This window comes from Sturnus vulgaris, chromosome 17, assembly GCF_052056855.1.
Source record: "Sturnus vulgaris isolate bStuVul1 chromosome 17, bStuVul1.hap1, whole genome shotgun sequence".
NCBI lineage: Eukaryota > Metazoa > Chordata > Aves > Passeriformes > Sturnidae > Sturnus > Sturnus vulgaris.
In genome coordinates, this window is record NC_142259.1 from 7,313,550 (window position 1) to 7,333,248 (window position 19,699).

Here is a 19,699-nt window from a genome sequence, read left to right on the forward strand (position 1 = left end):
GCTCTGGGGCTTCCCTTTGCACAGTAGAGAACAGAGGGGCCACCGTAGTAAGCACCAACACAACACTGTTCTCAGGTTTTTATTTCAGTCTCATGAACATTCTTCCAAGACATCAAACCATGAGAAGAAAAACGGTGTGAGCCCTGACAGGAGAGATGACCTGCAGGCCCAAAATCAGCTGAATCTGTGGGCAGGGGAGGTTTCTAGAGAGCTCAGGAGCCTCAGCCATGCAGATTTCACCCATTCTCCCCAAGCCAGCCAGGCAGAACCACACACAACAAGATTGGTAGTAGGAAAACATGTTTGAGAAACCTCTTATGCAAAGCTCCCTCCCTCTTACTCCAGATCCATGCAGTGCCCAGTGGGCATCCCTCACCACACTGCCTGCAGAGCTTCACAGACAAACCCCAGGAATGAAAAATACCGTGGCTTCAGGGAAGAGAGGGGGAAAGGTGAGCCAGGAATTCAATCTATGTCTCTTCTCATGCACATCAAAGGCTTTTCTGGTGCTGCTCTTCAAAGCTAGCAGGCACAGTCATAATCCCAGCTGCTGCTGGGGGTCTGCCCATGGAGACCCTGTGGGCTGGGCTTTCCAGCCCTTCAATCAGTGCCTTGCTCAGATACAGAGCAAAAGAGAAACCCCACTTTGTGGGGAGCCCACTCCAGCTGTCCCCTTCAGGAGGTTGCTGTGGTTTCCTGCAGAGGAGCAGCAAGGAGCCAGCTCCCTCCTCACACCACTTGTGGGACCCCAGCAGCAAGCTCTGGCACCCCAGAGAAGCAGAGGAGAGATCCCACAGCACCCAGGCCGCTCCCAGAGCGCCACACCCCACGCTCCCACCTTGCTGGGTGCAAACGGCTGGGTGCCCTCAGAGGAGCAGAGAAAGAAATGACCTACTACTGCCTCCTCTTCTGTTCTGCAAACAGGGAAGCCTTAATAGCTGGTGGGACACATGGGAATGTGGCCCAAAACGGATAGAAGGAAAATGCTGTTGGAAAGATCACGTCCATCAGATGAGGAGTGAAAAGGCAAAGTGCCCCTGTTCTCCAGAAGACTTGTAGCCACATGGTGACTCCTCACATGAACATGTCATCATAGCCTGGAGGAGGAAGGTGGTCAGGATCCGGCCTGGAAAAAAATTCATAGCAGAGTCAAACAAAATTGAGAGCTCAGGCCTGCAGCAACAGGGTTGAGCTGGGATCCAGTGGCAGGCTGGAATACCAGCATGGCCAAGGACCTACCCGGGCCGCCCAATTCCTAAGGGGCCAAAGGGGTCAAATCTGGCGCCTGGTGGAACAGCTCCTGGAGGAAGCCGGCCTGGGATGCCTGACGATGGGTCAATGCGAGGCTGCGGGATGCCAGAGTGGAGAGGATCCACAATCATTCCCCCACTCCGACCTCTGGAGAGAGAAAAGACAGAGAATGAGGTGAGACTGGCACTGGAGAGAACTAAAGAAATGCTGAGCATGGAACAAGGGGTTAACCTGACACATGGCATGTGGGAAGCTCCCAGGATGAGCCAGTGAGGCAGCCCATGGCAGAAAGACAGAGAGCCCTGCACAGTATCCCAGAATTGTCTTGAGTAGGAAGGGACCTCAAAATTCATTTCATTCCAACTCCCTACCACAGGCAGCGACATCTTCCACTAGACCAAGCTGTCCCAAGCCCCATCCAATCTTGAACACTTCCAGTGATGGGGCAGCCACAGCTTCTCTGGACAACCAGATGTCTGGGGTCTCATCATCCTCACAGGTAAGAATTTCTACCCAATATCCAATCCAATTTGGCCTGCTGTCAGTGGGAAACCATTCCCCTTTGTCCTGTCACTTCATATCTGAAGTCCCCCTCCAGCACTCTTGGTGCCCCTCTGGGCATTGTAAGGGGCTGTAAGGTGTCCCTGAAGCCTCCTCTTCTCCAGGCTGAACAGCCCCAGCTCTCTCAGCCTGTCTCCACAGCAAAGGTGCTGGTTGTTCCCTCAAGAAGCACCAGACCTGCTGGCCCTCACTGCAGACCCACGTTTCATCCTTGCTTCCCATCCTGCCCTGCACAGTGTTGCAAGAGCCAGCTGGGCTCCCACAAGCCTTTCCAAAGAGCTGCCTGGAAGTGATTTGCTGACCACGGCGGCTCCTCGGAGCTGCCCCACGCTGTGAGTGCCATTCCTCATGGTCGGCTTTGTGCAAATGTGGCTGGAGCCTCCGGACACTGCTGCCATCATACAAGTCATTAACAACCATGCTAATGAGTTCCATTAGGCCAGAACAGCTGCCCAAAGCGCTCCGAGACAGCCAGGTCCCATGAGCATATTCCTGGGAGTCTGGGTCTCCAGCCCCAGCACTGGCAGGTGTCAGCACACAAATCTGCTTCCATTTACCATCTTTTCTTTGTCATTTACAAAGAAATCTCTGATGAAGGGCTGGAGGCAGCAAGAGAAACAGGGACACACTCCCCCCAAAATGAAAACTCTTCTGGTGCAATCAGGTTTCGTTCCAGTCCTCCCAGCTCCAGGCCTCTCTTTCCAGCTGAGCAGAGACATTTTTAGCTGTCCTTTTTCTAGCCAAGCCCATGGAGAAACAAGTCTTGCAAGAGGGGAAAAAATGCCATCCCCACAGGAGAGTGGTTCCAAATAGAAGTCTCCTCTAGGCTGCAGGACACTCCACGACGACACCACAAGCTGGTTATTAAATGACTGTGTGCTTTTAACTGGAGCGGAAGATGACAGGTTCTCTTTGCCTGACCAAACCAGATATCGAGGATGTATCTGTGAAGCTCAGTCTCCAGACAGCCCAGCCTTTGCCCAGCCTTTCTCCAAGTGCCTCAGACAGCCGGGAGGCTTGAAACAGGACTTGAGAATCTGTGAACTCGGCTTTCAGCCTCCCCTTCTGCAGACTGCTGGGCTGGAGACACAGCAGCTGGTAACGGTTTAAATTAGAGGCTTACATTCACTTAACGACGTATTCAGCTTTGATTTACTGCAGGAATTACTGTGTGTTAAATGAATACAAGCTGATTATTAAACAGACACAGATTGCAACCTATCATCTATGCAAGAGATGGGATCTTATTACGATATTAGAACCATATTGAGCTTTAGCAACTGTCAATTGGTCCCTCACAATTTGCACTGAGCAACTGCCCCCATTCAGAGACACTTAGCTAGATACTGTTCCAGTGGTCTCCAACCACCCCACATCCCCCAAAGGCGGAGCAGGGTGTGCTCTAAGAGCCATACTCACCCCAAAGGGTCCAGGTCTTCTCCACCAACAGCAAAGGGAGCCAAGGGGGAAGGCCTGAAACACAGGACACAGCAAAATGTTCAGGAAGAGCAGAGAAGCTGAGTGGAGCTGTGCCCATGGGTGCTCTCCCATGGCAAACAGTGCAGCACCTGGAGGGCACTGGGATCTCTGGGACCCTGCATGAGGGGGCTGCCACTGGGAGCATTCCCTGCTCCAGGGTGTTGCTGGATTAGGACACTGACGTGTGTGGCAGCAGCTTGCTGAGATAAAAGGAGCCCTGTTGTTTCCACTGCTTGGAGCAGGAGCTGTCCATGTATACCAGGAGTTTCCATGTCAGGGGATCCCTAAGCAGTGCTGGGCTAGGCCAGACTCTCCAGCATGTCCCAGCCAGAGGCACAGCCCCACTTCTAGGAGAGTGGGGACAGTGGGGTATTGGGCCTGCAGCCAGCTGGCACATCTCCTTGTCAATAACTCATGCCACGAACATACTTTCAGAGCAGTGCTCAGCTCCAGCTCATCTTCCTAGGCCTCTCCCTGGAGTCTCTTCCATTCTGAGTGGCAGCAGACAGCAGTGGGGTGACACACAAGCCAGAAGCTACAGCTGGTCCCCAAGAGATGGCAGAGCCACTGCAGTGTCTCTTGACTTCCAGCCAAATGGGACCACAGTGTGTGTGCGAGAGGAGGGAACCCGCCTGCCATGTACAAGGGATGACTGGAATGGACCAGGAAGGGATGGCAGAGCAGGTGCCATGTGTCCCCTCTACCAACATTGCAAGCAATGATTCCAAGGGCAAAGTGGGGTCAGGAGAACAGGAAGGGGAAGTTTCGCACCCCACCCTGGCTGGGTGCACCTCTAGTGTCCCTCCTGAAAGCTGCTCAGCCACACAATGGCACTGTCCTTCCCACTGGTGTCCTTGCTCTGCCAGCCCCGATGGCCCCTCAGAAGCAGGAGTAGGGCCACTGTCCTTCACCCCACATCTCACCTCCCAGCCCCAGATCCTGCCTGTTCCCTCCTGGGTCTGTCAGTCTAAAACACAGTTCCAGAAAAGCCCATCCCTCTCCAGCAACCAAATCAAAACCAGGTGTCCAGGCTGATCCAGCTGGGGAAGGTCTGGATCCTTTTCATTCCCCATGACGCATGGGTGAGATGGGCATCTGATGTGTCGTCTGAGGAGCTGTGCCAGGACCACATCCCCTTTACCACGGGGTTCTCAGCAGCCACACACTCTTTGCTCACCTGGAGGGGGCCCTTGTGCCCATTGGCTGCCGGGGAGGGACACGGAGTGGGTTCTCATCCCAATGCATGTCCTCTTTGAACTCAGGCTCCTTTCCGGCCTTTCCTGCAGGGACCCCGAGGGGAACAATGATGCCTGAAGTGATTCTTGTCCTCAGCTCCTTGGTGTTCTTGTACACCCTACAGCAAGGAGAGGGAAGGCAGTGGGGTGGGGTGGCCATGGCACCAGGACATGGGGTGCTGGACAGGCTGCAACAGGCACAGGGAGGAGACAGACAAGCCCAAAGTGTCCCTGGCACAAAACATGTCGCCCACTGGCAGCACAGAGGGGTCAGAAAGGGGTAACAGCAGACATGGACACCAAAGTCTTTACCCCATTTCATATGGGCAAGGTGCCACCCAGCTACTCCCTTCTGCTCCAACCCAACCAGATTGCACTGGAGGAAAGCACATGACACTGTGAACGTGGCTGAAGCTGTCACATTCCTGGGCAGTGTCCACCCAGCAGAATTCTCTGGAAATAAATGTGCTGGCCTGGTCTGTTCCCACGTAGGGTGGCCCTTCCCTGAGCTCCAACCCATGATCCCACTGTCCTCTCTATCTCTTGTGCCAGCACAGAGGAAGGCAGGGAACAGAGTTCTGGCTGCATTTCAGGGCTGGCCTGGTTTTGTACTGGCAAGTTAAGTCCTCCAGCTCCTCCCAACCTGATTTCTACCCCAATCTTTTGCTCCTGCAGAAAATATCAGGAAACTGAAATTACTTGTGGAAATCGTCCAGGTGCTCTGGATTGATGTAGTCAGCCACTGCCAAGGTCACATCTGCCACCTTCTGAGAGCTGCGATCCTGGAAAAACACAGGTAAAGCAAAGTGAGCAGACTGGCAGAGCTGGGAATAACGGACAGAGAAGCTACAACAACAGCCACAGGCTTGGGATACAAGGAATGAGGCTCACCTGCTTCCCACCATATCCCTGTACTGCGCCTGAATCCCCAGGAGCAAACCCCAGTGTACAGCAAGATTTCCCCTGCTCCCTCTCCCCAGTTCAGGCTGCAAAGGGTGAAACACTGAGCAAAGCCACCTGGAACAGTTGCTTGTTGGGGGCTGCAGAAAAGTCCTCAGCTGGGAAAGGGACAGAAGCAGGGCAGCTCCTGTGCTGGAGTGTTCAAGGCCAACTGTCCCAGTGCCCTGACACAGACAGGGTTTGACCAGTTTCATGCTGGGCCGCCACCTGCACAAAAACACCCCTTGGGTCTGCCCCATCCTCAGGGGCAAACACCACTTGCAGGCAGAACAAGCAAAAGCCAATATTTAAGAAATTGCCCCTGGTGTTCTTTTCAGCCAAAGGACCTCAAAGCCACAGAGGCCATGTGGGTGCTCACCATGACATTGAGGATCATACTGTCCTCCACCATGATGGCCTTCAGCAGCAGCTCCTGGGCATCATCTGTGGACTTGTAGCGCAGTGTATACACCTCCTTGTTGGCTTCCCAGCCAGCAGGTAATAGTTCTGACTTCCTTTCATCAGGACCTGGCTGCAATGGAACAGATGGGCTGCTGAGACCCTGCCCAGGAGCCTAGCATGACCTCCTAGGGCTGGGGGTCTTGTCTGGGCTGCACAGGAAGATCCAGGAGGGAACTGAGGTCTCTGGGAGGGGATCCCGCAATGCCTTCCAGGTTTTGATAGCAGAAGCTGTCTGGGGCATGGGGGAAGGCTGTCATCATGTCTGTCCCAGCCTCACATCAGTGCTTCTGGGAAGTCCTGCCCTACACTGTACCCTCCTATGGTACTGGGGAGAGTCCTCTGCTGTCACAGTGCCCTGCACCCCTCATTACCCCCCATCACGACATCAGGTGCTCTCCCAACACCCATCAGGATCCCAATTCACCAGACCTCCATCTTAGCACTGGGTGCAGAACTAGACGGCCCCACCCTCTGGTATTGCCCCAGTACATTTCCTCCTCAGCACTGGACTGCACATCTCCCTTTTATCACAGAGTTCTGCCTCACCACCAAGCCCCACTTAGCACTATACTAACTCTCTTCCCGGAGTCATACTGATCGCACCAGCATCAGGATCTCCCGTCCTGCGACATGGCACAGACCACCCCCAGCATCAGGACCCTGGGCACCCCCAATACCGGGATCGTCCCAGCTATTATGCCAAGAGCGGGACCCCTCTACAGCACCGGGACCCCCCAAAACCGGGACACCTCCAGCCCCGCAGCCGCCCGCTCCGACCTCCACAGCACTATTGAGACCTCTCGGACCCGGGTGGCCCCAACACCGCCGGCGCCGCCCGGTTCCCCCAGCCCCGGCAGCAGTCGCCCGGCTCGGCCGCACGGCGCCGGCGGGCGGCGCTAGGAAAGGCCGAGGCTTCACCGCGGCCTACCCAGGCCTCCGTGGCGGCGCAGCGCGGCTCGGCCCGTACCTGGTCGCCGGTACCCAGGCAGCGGTAGCCATGCTGAATCAACTCCCAGTGGATGCCGCAGACCAGAGCGTCCTGCGGACGGGAGATGGCGAGTCTCGCCCAGGCGTACAGCGGCTCCAAACCGGCCATGGCTGCTCCGGGCCGGGGCGGAGCCGGGGCCGCACCGCCCCTCACTAGAGGGCTCCCGTCCGCTGCGCTGGGCTCGAGCCGCCTCCTGAGGCCACTGGGCTACTGAGTGTTTTGTTGAGCTCGACACTGCTGAGGCTCTTCGGGTTCTGGGACCGGTTTCGGGCCCCCCAGGACAAGAAAGACATTGAGGGGCTGAAGCGTGTCCAGAGAAAGGAATGGAGCTGGGGAAAGGGCTGGAGCAGCAGGAGCAGATGGGGAGCCGGGGGGACTCAGAGTGGAGAAAAGGAGGCTCAGGGCGGACCTTCTCTCTCTCTACAACTCCCTGACAGGAGGGTGCAGCCAGGTGGGGGTCGGGCTCTGCTCCCAGGGAACACGGACAGGACAAGAGGAAACGGCCTCAAGTTGTGCCAGGGGAGGTTTACTTTGGATATTAGGGAAAATTTCCTCACCAGAAGAGTTAGTGGTAGGCTTGGTTGTGCTGGGGCAAGAGTTGGACTCAATGATCTAAGTGGGCTTTTCCAACCTAAAGGATTTAATGATCCTGTGAAAGGTGTCTGCCCAGCGCCATCCATCAACCTCCAGGTTAGTCACTCTGAGCCTCCTTCCCTGCTCCTGGCTCGCTCTTGTTATCAGAAAAACATTTAAGTCGTGCAGGGTCTGATTGTGCTGCCATAGCAAGCCTTCGTGCTGAAACCAAAGGGACCAAAGCACCAAACAGCCACTGATGGGTTTATTTAATCTGTTCCATAACTCCCTTGTCTGGGTCACAGTGCTTCTAACACCTAAATTCTATTGAAGTTGCCATTGAAAGGCATTCAGGGCCTTTTTTTCCTTGCCCCTGGGCCAGAGCCAGTATCCTCAGTGTGGCTGGCAGGAGGCTGGGGCTCGGGACAAAGCCAGGGAACACCATCATCTGCTGCTTTCCTAATCTGAGCTTCAGCTCCTTGGGGGATGCTCATCTTGACTTCATTACGTGTCAATTAATTAACTCGCACTGCTCGCTCTTTCCATTTCCCTCTCAAGAAGTCACTGGGGCTGAACAACCGACCACAGCCTGGCAGGTCCCATGGGAATCACCACCAGAAGACACCACATCTCCTGCCACACTCTGCCACTCCTTTATTCAGGAAAGACGGCTGGACTCATCAGGAAAGCTGCTGTGGATTTTCCACAGGGCCGGGATTTTAGCACAGGAGTTCCATGAGAGAGGCATCGGATGGGGATGAGTTGGGAACAGCAGGAAATGCCTCAGCCGGAGATTCTCCATTGCTGAGATGTGATTCAGAGCAGCAGCAGCATTTCCACCCCATGGCTCGGCTCACTCCCGGGCAGCAGCCGTGGTTTCAGGCTTTAACAGCATCCACATTTCACTTTCCCAGCACAGCCTAGCCCTGGGTGGGCCAGGAGCCTACCAATGGCTCCATTTGAATGCCCACTTCTGAGGCAGAATTTGAAATCTTCAGTCTCTGTCCAGAAACCTGATCTGGAATCCTGTATCCCACTGCTGCTATTAGACACCCCTATGTTCCTGCAGAGCTGCTGCACAGATTCCTACAGGTGTAGGAGCACAGGGTATTTGGGATTGGTGGCCTCAGGAGCTGTTGGTATCTCAGCAGGATTACACTGAAGCTCTGCTGAGTGCTTGCCAAGCTTTCTGTTTCTATTTTTGCCATCCCTTTTCACTCACCATCCACTCCCCACCCTCTCGCCCCTCACTACATGCTCCCATCCAGCCCTCAGCTTGTCCTCCTGTGGCCTCACCTCCATGTTCATCCTTTATTTTCCCACACTGTCTTGTGTCAGCTGCCCCGGCCCACTCTTGAGAAGTGACTTTTGGTGCCAAGTCCCTCTTGGCCTGATCAGCCCCTCCATGGGCACAGCAGGGAGGAAAGCAGGGAGGAAAGTCCTCACCATGAGACCCTCCTGGGAGCCAGGCCCCTGCCATACCTGAGCCCATGGCCCCAGGGCTGGCTGCCACTACATCAAAGCCATTATTCCAGCACCCACAGTGCCATGCTGGCTCACATTGCCTGACTCCCCATTGTCTCCTTCCTATGCTCCCGTGCTTTACTCACTCCGTGGCTCATTGATGATGAAAACCACCGGCCACATGAAAGCAGCCCCCTAATGTGAGTTAGGGGCCTGCGAACTGTGTGGGAGGTACGGAGAGCCCGGCCCTGGCTGGAATCAGCCAAGTCACTAACGAGGTGATGAGGATTACAGAGCTGGCGCAGTTGTGCTGCAAGGCGAGCTCGTCAGGGCGGCTGCCCGGCACGCTGCTGTCCTCACCAGAGCAGCCATGTCCTTTTTGTGACTGCTGGAGTCTAGCTGGGAGCAGGAGTGATGTTGTGAGAGCTGAGGGAAGCCCTCAGAGCAGCCCGTGCCCTGATGCCTTGCACGTGTTCGTGACGATTCACGCCCAGCTCTTCCACCAGGGAAGCTGCCCTTGGCCATTTTCCTCCCTCTTTTACCCAGGAACATGATCTGCAGAGATCTGCTCCCTGACAGAGCGTGGATACAGGTGGTGTCCCAGGGGAGGCAGTAGCTGGAGCTATCCCAGCCGGATGGCGGTGCTTGGAGCAGGTAAAAGGCTACATCAGCCGGGGTCACCTCCGTCACACAAACCACAGTCTCCCCTGACCTTCATACTTTCCCACTGCCTCACTGCTCCCATTGCATGCGCCCACTGTGGTGTCGTAACGAGCAGAAGAGGAAACAGATTTCCCAACCGCCCGCCCCGCTGGCAGCCCATGAGCCCTCTGTGCTGGGAATGGCAGCCAGCACGGCCAGGGCAGCTGGCTCACCCCTGTGCTGTGCTGTGCATGCTGGGTATGACCCAGAGTCTCACAGGAGAAGGCAGAGAGGGGCCGTGGATAATCCCTGGCTGATGTTCAGGTGTTGCAGGCTGCTGGTTCCCTAAGGGTCAGTTTGCTGCTGCTCCTCTCCCATGGATGGGAAAGCCCCCCATGCATCACCCATGGTGAGCAGGGCGGGGTGATGGATGGCACTGCCATGTTTTCTACCAGAATCCCTGTCCTGCTCCATGCAGGCAGTAGTTTCCTAGAACACAGTGGGAGGGAAAGATGGGATCCCCTGCTGCATAGCAGGGAGAGCCAGCAGCGCTGGAGTAGCTCCTCCACAATCTGCTCAGTGCCTCAGGGCTTACTGGCTCAGAAGGAGCCACCTGATTGTGACTGAAATCACCAGGGACCTGGACCATGGCAGGAGTTCCTGGAATGGGCTTTTCCCCTCACTGCCATCATTGCCTTGAGAGGGGAGGTAGTCACCCCATGAAAATTTGGCCTCCCCTTCATTTCCCCTAAATTCAATTCCAGGGAAAGATGACACTGAGGCAGGAGAAAGGAGTTTTTTTTCTCCGGGGAAGAAATGCAAACCACATGCAGGCAGGCTCAGGCAGGAGGAGGGACTGGGGCTGCGAGAGCCGGCGCTCAGCAGCGAGGCCGAGCTAAAGTCAATTAGTGCTTCAGGACTCCAAACACGCCTGAGTGCTGCGCTTCGAGCAGGCGTGATCCCTGTCGGAGAAAGGCTGCCAGTAGGGTTTGAAAATAATTAGGAAACCCAGAACCCCAGTGCTTCCCAGAAAAGCCTGTTAGTTCTGCGGTGGAAACCTTGCTTGCAGGGAGTGCATCGCACAAACAGTCATGACTCATCAACTGGATGGAGCTAAACTCCATTTTTCGAAGGTCAACATGCTCAAGTCCTAATGAGCTTTACCCTTGGTAGGGCTTCTATATTCCCGTTGTCGACCTGAATTCCAGGGATGCCCAGCACACCTGAGAGTAATGGAGGACGGTTTCAGGGGATGTATTTCATCCAGAGATACCAAGAGCTTCCAAGAGAGCAATGGTGATGGGGACACTGAGGCACAGAGGGTTCAGACCACCAGCCCACTGCCTCCAGCCAGAGCCTGCACCCCACCAGCCCTATCCCTGCAGCCTGGACGCTACCAAGCCCTGCTCTTGGGGGATCTCAGCTGTGAATCCGAGCGATCCAGGACAGCCTTGGAGGAACAAAACAAGACAATCAATCACCCTTGCTTCATCCCGCCCCAGTCTGCATTGTGCGGAGCCTGAGGGACTCCACATCAAAGCAGGAGCAGCTGGCTGCCGGGGTGTCCCAAGCTGGCTGCCGGGGTGTCCCAGCCCCAGACGGGCAGCGCCCTGCCCACGGGCTGCCTGTCTGCACTGCCCACACGGGCTTGGCCTCTGCTCACTGCCCGAGCCCCGGCAGCAAAGCCAGGATGCAGCGCTGCTCCCTGCTCCGAGTACGGAGAGGAGATGTCCGAGGTCACGGCGGCTGCAGAGAGCACCAAAGGTGGGGATTCATGGATACGGGGACACCACTGGAGCATTCCAGGGCCGGCAGCACCTTCCCTCTGCAGGGGCGAGCAGGAGATGGCACTGTATATGGGGAAAGAGCCAGTCCCATCCCAAGCTTATCCTGGAGCTGCGGGAAGCCTGCAGAGCAAAGCCTGCTCCTGCCGCGCAGCTCCCGTTATCCTCACAAGACCCTTTTCTTTGCAGTTCCTTCCGTGCCACACGGCGGGCGCTTCCCTCGGGCTGCAGCCCCAGCGCTGCTGCAGACAGTACATTAATTTTTGGATGTCTTTTGCAGCTCCCCAGCGTTTCTCCCCATCCCAGGCACGCACGGCTGGGATGAGGCAATGTTCTCGGGGAATATTGGCTTCCCGGCTGGTGGGGAATATTCCTTGATCAAACTGGTCCAACATACTGCCCGGTGGAGCTGGGGATGGTGGGAGGGTACAAGGGGTCCAGTTGTGGTTGGCTGGGCTGCACCATGGTAAACCAGCAGCGTTGACCATCTGAGATGGGGCATCGGGGCAAGAGAGAGCACCTGGATCCCCCTGGAGCACTGCCGTGTGTGCGTGCAGAAGTGGAACAAAAATTTGGGTACAACCCTCCAGATATCCCCTGTTTTCCCTCTGGCAAAGGGTCAGGGTGACTGTGCCCTGTGACCACAGCATGGGACAGAGCAGGGAGGATATGTCTCTGGCAGCCTGCAGGACGCACGTGCCCATGGTGGGTAACAATTAACATTTTTTCCAGTTCGTTAATTAAAACACAGAACAAAAGTGACTAAAGTGTGAGGCTGGGTGTTTACAGGGAAAATTCCTCTTCAGGTGCCAGATTTATTAATAGAAGAGGAAAAAAACAAGGGGGAGAAGCAGGGCCACAGCTGGACAAGGAACATCTGGGAAAGATATGCTTTTGTGGGGTGCATGGTGTTGGGTGTGTGTGTGGGATGGGTGTGTGAGGATGGGGGTACAGTAAGCACCCGTGTCCACCACCACCAAACCCCTGGGATGCTGAGTGGCCATGGGGAAGCCATGCCGTGGGCATTCCTGTGAGGCAGGAGGTTCCCAGCTCACCATGTGGGACCCTGGCAGGGCTGATTCAGATCCTTTGAAGTTTTCCCCATTAACTGCCACAAACTGGTCAGGATCCAGGCTGATGAAGCAGGACATGCTGTCAACATTGCCACCAGAGCTGGAGATGCTGGGACACAAGAAAGACATGCTCAGCCAGGGTTCATGGAGTGAAGTTTGGGGCAGCAAAACCCCTCTGGCTCCTTCAAGCTGCCTCCAGGAGTGCAAGGACTCCCAGCAGTGTTGGGGGGTGGTGGAGCTGTGCCCCCCGACCCACATGCCACCCACCTCTGCCAAGTGCCGGCACACAGGCTGGCATTTGCACTTCCATATGTGACACATTAGGATTTGTTTAGAAGCCCTTTATTGTCATATTTTGTTCTTTATTTCCTACAAATTCAATTTGCTGAGGGATATGTGCGGATTGTGAAATTATTTTGAGAATAGTTCCTCTGGGTTTTTTAATTTCCTTTGTATTAAATTTTTTACAGTGTTTAAAAGGCTATGAAAAATTTTATATATATAAAAAAAAAAAGAACAGGAGGGCAAAATTCCAGGGAGGAAAGGAGAAGAGCCCAAGAAGGGGATGAGCTGTGGGTTGGCGCTGGGACCAGCCACTGCCACCTCTGTCATGGCAGGAGCCAGGAATGGTCTGTCACTGATGCCCCCTCCTGCTCCCACTCATCTTGCGTGGAAAACCAGGCTGGGAGAGATGTGGCCACTGCCTCAAAACGGGTGCCAGAGTGGGACCTGCCATTTGCTGAGGCCTGGATGATTGTGGTTTTTCCCACCACTCAGCCTTTCCCTTTCCTTTGCTCTCCATATGGGAGCAGGGCACGGATGCTTTGCACAAGGCTATGGAGCTCCACTGAGCCCCTGCCTGCCTTTCCAACCCCTTGCAGTCATTCAGTGCAGACATAAGAGCCCACGGCCACTCTGGGCAAGAAATTCCCGACAAGAAAATCTTTGAATTATTCCCAAGCTGTGACTGTGGAAAGCCAGGCTGCCCCCCTCAATCCCCCCCGGATGAAGGGCTCCACAGCTTGGAGGCATTAGGGACCCCTTTCGCTGCCGGGATGATGGCCAGTGGGGAGCCACCCTCCCGCCCTCTGTCCCCTATGCTGGGTGTTTCCAGCTTCTTCAAATCACAGACACATTTTTCATCTCTTTATTTCTACCATTGTCATTGTCATTGTTCCAGGCTGGTGCAAATTGGGAACTGGCCATGCACTGACAGCACTGCTCCCTTTGCCCACAGCCGCCTTTGTCCCCAGAACCAGCAGGAGGGCCCATTCCAGGGATGGGGATAGTACTGCATCCTGCTGCCAGTTCCCCTGGGGCTTTTGCACCTTGGTCCGTGTCCCTGCCTGGCACAGGACCCCTGACATGCTGCATCCTGCCTCTCCCCAACATCGTTTCCCCTTTTCAGCCTGCCCAAGGAGGGTGCAGGGACTGTGTCAGTGTCTGGTGAAGGTCTGGCTGAGGCCCCCCAGGGTTTTGAGAGGGCTCCTGGGGCCTCAGCAGCACTGAGGAGGGGGCTGGAGGCTTTGGAAATGACAGAATCATCCAGTTCCAACTCTCTTGCCACGGGCAGGAACACCTTCCACCAGACCATTCTACCTGGCCTTGAACATGTTCAGGGACTGGGAAACTCAAATCCAGCAGCATCTCCAGCCTCAAGGGACTAGGGACAAGGACTTCCCTTTGCAGTGCCAGGGTGCCCAACCCTTACCACAGCTATGCAGGGATCTGTAGGGTGGTTGGTGCCTCTCAGCACCAGGGAAGGGAGATGATGTGGAAAATAATTATGCAACAGGATTTATCCATTATTAACATGGAAATGGAAGAATTCCGTGCATGCGTAATTTCGATCAAGAGCAAGATGCCAGGGCTGCAGAGATGTCCAGTGCAGTAGGATGTGCCAGACAACCAGCAGCACCGAGCATCTGGGAAGAACAGCAGGATGTTTGAATAAGCAGAGAACAGAACAGCCTTCCAGGGCTGTGGGAGAGCCCTGCAGGGATTCAGGGAGGGATGTATGGATGTAGGAATGTGGGGATTAGGGGGAGGCAGACATGCAGGGACCCAGAGATGAAGGGATGCAGAGATTCAGGGTTGTGGGGATGCAGGGATGCAAGTCTCAAGCTGATGGTCCCTCTTCCCATCACATCCCTCTACCCATGCAGACCCTCTCCCTAACCCCAGGGTGCCAAGGCCTTCTCAGATCAGCCTCACTCTGCTCCTCTGACCCCTCCAGAGAACTTGGCAAAACGATGGAGGAGGATTGCTGAGCAGATCCCAGCTTATGATCTGTTCTAGGAAAAGAGAGGCCACACCAAGAACTTTCTGAAATTCCTTCCTGAAGCCTTGGCTGGGAGCCTCTGCCGCTTTGCTGAGACATTCAGACCCTGGCAGCACTGGGGCTTGAGCCTGGCCTGGCCACGCCATCCTGCCTCTTCCCAGCACCCAGGTTTAGGGAGCTGCAGCCTTGTCAAGGGCTCCCTGCTCCAGCCTGTAGCCCTGTGAAGGTGTCTGGGTGTGGAGCCTCCCTGCCAGCCACCTTCTGGCTTCTCTTTGCCCCTAGAGTCATGAGGTGGTGGCTTCTCCAGGCCACCAGCATTGCTTTCCCCGCCACATGCTGGCAAATTCCTTTCACATGAACAGGAAATACGAATTCTCTTCTTGTCTTTGTTTTCTCAAGGAAAAAAAAGTTTTAAAAAAAATCTAATCAAATGCTGTTTGTTTGTGGTCTTGGTGATCTCCAGTTGTTTGGTTGAGGCTCAGTGAGATGCCATTGGGATGGCCAAGGATGGGGACATTCCAAACCTGCTACAAACCCAGGTATTCCCAGCTCTGCCATTGTGAGCAGAGCTGGGGCTCATCCCCATGTGGGGATAAACAGACGTCCCCATGGCTCCCCTGGAACTGGGACCACTGGAGCCAGAACTGGTTTGGCTGATGGAACCAGTGCTGGCCCTACTTCTGTCGGGCTGGCTGGGAGAGTATGGGAGCACAGGAACTGTTGTGTGGTCTTCCAGGAGGGCTGAAATGAACAAACCAGCATTGTTAAACAGCTCAAAACATCAGTAGCCTTTAATTATCCCCGTTTCCTTAGGGAGGAGGCATTTTGTACCTGGGGAGGCCATGCCACACATTGCTCTTTCATCACAGTATGATGGGGTTTTTCCTCAATGCTGATGTCTGGAAGCAGCTCTGCTCCAGACCCACAGTGGGAAAGCACTGCTATGCCAGGACCCTGGAAATCCCCATCCATGGGAAGCACCACTGTGATCCTCGTGGGACCCCTGTTCCTGGGCATGGCCCAGCACAGGAATATCTCTTCTGCAAAGATCTGATGAAGGTTTATTCCCTGTCTCCAGGGGAACTCTGAGCAGCATCAGTTCCCTTGGGACTGGAATCACCCTTTTCAGCCCAGAGCACCCCAAAGCCAGGGCTGGGACCTCAGCAGAAGGGACCTTCTGCCTGCAGGAAGGTCCTGGAACTTCCCTACTGCAATGAATGGCTGGGTTGGTTCTGCTGGAAGCCTCCCAGACAGCCAGGGACGGCTGGAAAGAGATGAGGGTACCGGGTAGTGATGTCTCCCCATGTTGTGGTTGCCTCAGAGCTGAGACAGAGCTCTCCCCTGTGGTGGGGAGCCATGAGCCCCCTAAAAAGCCGTGGGAAGGAGAGGTGGCAGCTGAGAGCGCCTGGAGTGCGTGCGGGATGCGGAGGAGGCTGCGGATATTTGGAAATGTTCTTTTTCTGCTTTCATAGTGCGGCGTGCATTTTTTACTTCATTTAATCTTTTTTGCTCGAATTCCCAAGTGAAGAATTCTTTCCATGAGCCAGCGCCTGCTGCCACGGCTTTGTGCCCGGCCATGGCACTTGGGACCAGTTGGAGACCATGCCCTTGTATCCCTCCTCCAACCCCAGTAGCACAGATGCTCAGAAATGGGCATGAGGCTCAGGGCACCCAACTGGCATATTTTCCATCACTGCTTCAGCTCCACCGTCCCAACCCAACCCCCTTTTCTCCCCACTCCCACAATTTGCTTTTTTGGGGTGATGAACCTTCCTCTGTGTGCTTCGAGCGGGAGCTGCCCACAACCCATTTTAAACAGCTCAGGCTTTGTCTTAATTCCAGCTCCTGAAAATTGAATTTGTTAGTGGCATAAACAGGATATAAAAGACTGAAAAAATAAAAAGGAGAGGGGAACATTTTTCTCCACGTCTTTTCCTTCAACCTCTGAGGACCATATCTGCTGGCACTCCTGAGTGTTAGTCAAACTCCTGATGGCAAACAGGCCCTGGGGACCTGCTCTGTCCAGCATCCCCGTATACTCCTGATCCTAGATTTTTTAATACAATGGTCACAATTTCTTCTTTTTTCCTTTTTTTTCCCCTGGTGTTCTCCAAACTAATGGTGGTTTATGGTGCTCTTTGACGTCAGCCACAAATGGGGCTGCCAGGTGGTAATAATTTTCCTGAATGTCGGCTAAATACAATTATCACTCCATTTTCACTTCAGAAATATTGAAGTTTGTGTTCCTCCTGTTATTAATTCTGAAAAAAAGCCTTTATAAGTCACCGTGGCACACGGCCGCCGGCCCTGGGGTGCTGGCAGCCACGGCAGGGCTGGTGACCATAGTCCAGGCTGGCCCTGCTGTGCCACATTGCTGGATTGTTCTGGAGGAGAGGGATGGGAGGCAGTGCCCTAGAGACACAGGGACAGAGCCAAGAGTTGGGATATCAGTGGGACTGAGGATGGGTCCTGAGGCTGGGAGGGTGAGGAGGGATCCATGTCCCTGTAGGAGACACAAATTCCAGTTCCTGTGGACCATGAACTTAAATCGGGTGTTTCCCAACTCTGTGCCAGCACAGCAGGGTCCATCAAAGGACAAGCTCCTAGACATGCTGCTTCCTCCTGGCTTGGTGTCCAAAGCATGAGCACATCCCTGCAGCTTTGGCCAGGGCAGGCAGGAGCTGAGGAGCCGCTGGCTTTTGTCACGGAATGATCACATCCTGCTGCCAAGAGGGGTCCATGAGGGTTGGGATGCTGCAGAAGTCCAAGTTCAGCTGCAACCAGAGGACCCATGCAGTTCCCAGAGCTGAGACACTGGGGTTTGATTATCAGCAAAATGGCTTAAAAGTAAACTTTGAGACAGAGACACCATCACAGCCTTTGGTGGCCAAGTTCCAGCTGAGTAGTGCCGACACCAACATCAGGCTCTCAGCCCTGGCACAAGCTGAGGTTCAGGTGCAGCCACACATCCCATGTTTTCCATCCCTGAGGGCACACAAATGGGCACCCCGCTTGCCTTCCATTACCCAGGGTCACCTCAGCCTCTCATCACATCCCCTGAGTGGGAGCACATGCACTGAGAGCTGCAGCTGCACCAGGGCATGGGCAGGGCTGGCCATGGGCACAGGAGCCACGACTGCAGAAGCTGCTTCCACAGCCCTCCCTGGGCTCTGTGGCTGCGGTGGGGAATTTCCCCATCCCCAACCAGCAGCCTGCTCAAAGCCTTTGTCTTCTGCTGAATTCCAACTGGTGAGAGTCATCCACCAGAGTCAGAGGATTTACCCTCCTGGGGAATGATGTGCAAGAGGGAACCATGAAGTCACATTAAAATTATTTGAAAAAGAATGGGACTTCTGAGTGCTGTCTCACGTGGAGCCAGGAACATCCATCTGACTGATGCTTCCATCTGTCTTTCTCAATAGTTTCCTTAAATAGTCCAAATATTAAAAAAAAAAAAAAATCTATTGGAATTTGGCATATATGGTTCTTAGGAGAATAGAAGAGGGCCAGATACTAAAATACCACTGCCTCACTCCCTTCCAGTTACAAACACATGATTTTCATTGCAGGGAAGGCAGATAGTCACATCTGGCACAGAGGAGGGTGCTCCATGATCACTGATGCTTTGGCTTTGCTGGGAGAGCAGGCTGTGCCCAGGCTGAGGGGTCCCGTAGGGCACAGTAGCAGCACCTGACTCATCTGGGGAATTCCAGCTCCCTACAGCAGAGAAATCTGCAGTCCAGCTGCCCCAAACCCCAGGCTCCCTGTCCCACACTGTGAGTCCTATCTCCTGCCTTTCCTTGGAGAAACCTTCCCTGAGTCCCCACAGTGCACAGCCAGGGAGAATGGCTGCAATGGCGGGAAGAGATTCTAGAGACTTTTCACACCATGTCTCAGTTCCTCAAAGACCTTCCCTGTTGTTCCTCTTACTATCACCTCCTGCCAGCTCTTCCCAGGAGCCCTGCAGTGCCCACAAATGGGAATTGGTTTATGGCCTGGCTCAATATTGGTGACTCTTCACCACCGTGTTTGCTCATTTCATCTATTCAGCTCCACTCAAGGAGCGATGACAGATTTTCAGTGACAATGTTTCAGTGGCTCATGTGAGATGGAGATTGATGTTGGCTTCAAGGATGTTGCATGGTGCAAGTGCTTTCCCACAGGGATGCTGGGCCTGGGGGCCTTTCCCTGCCCCAATGCCACCCCACTGCTGGGGAAGAGTTGGATAAAACCTTCAACAACTCCCAGCCTTCATATTCATCTCCTCCTTTCACCTTCTCCAGTGAATACCAAGGTCCCAGTTCAACAGTTCAACAGTTCATGCAGCAAGCACATCCTCCATCTTCCCAAGCTTCTCCACATTCCACAGTCCTCATCTGGCCACCTGAGAGCACTGCCCCAACACCACCTCCCTTTGGGGAATCCCAGCTCAGCCATAACCAGCAGAGCAGAGGAGCCCGATGTGGGGACACTGTCCCTCCCGGCGCCCATCGGTGCTGGCCGGTGCTGAGCCCACCCGAGCCAGCTGCCGGGTGTTCTCCCCGCTCTGACAGCTGGACGGAAATTGGAAAGCGACGCTGACATGTGTCAACAATAACCAGTGAACAAGCGCCGGCGGCGGCGGCGGCTGTCCCCACCACCTCGAGGAGGCTGGCCACTCTTGGCTGAAATCACAGCACGTTGCTGCTGGAAGCGGGAGTATTGTTTCAATTATTTCCATTATATAAAGTCAGGCCATTTAATATATTCTGCCTCAAAGGGGCTCAACTAAAGAGATAAAATAAACACTGAGAATCTGCTCTGCTGACATGTACCAGGAATTCAGTTTCGACACCAAGCCTTCCCTCCCATCTTGCTGCTCATCTTCCCTTTCCTCTCGGTTCCTTGTCCTATTCTTGCTGCCCCTCGGCCTTCAGTGCCACTTGATGTCCCTCTTTGGGCTTTGCTCCTGTTTTGGCAGCTGGAGC

The 19,699-nt window shown here is 54.6% G+C and overlaps 1 protein-coding gene across 1 annotated transcript; it reads right to left on the reverse strand.

The window, feature by feature from the left end:
* Positions 1–63: 63 nt before the first annotated feature.
* Positions 64–7,105, reverse strand: PSMF1 (proteasome inhibitor subunit 1). The gene is made up of 7 exons (XM_014890169.2): positions 6,895–7,105; positions 5,845–5,997; positions 5,226–5,308; positions 4,469–4,645; positions 3,232–3,285; positions 1,240–1,398; positions 64–1,126 (listed from the first exon to the last, which is right to left on the reverse strand). Exons 1-7 carry the CDS (start codon positions 7,021–7,023, stop codon positions 1,075–1,077), a joined length of 807 nt encoding a protein of 268 aa, XP_014745655.2. The 5' UTR covers positions 7,024–7,105; the 3' UTR covers positions 64–1,074.
* Between the last annotated feature and the right edge of the window lie 12,594 nt (positions 7,106–19,699).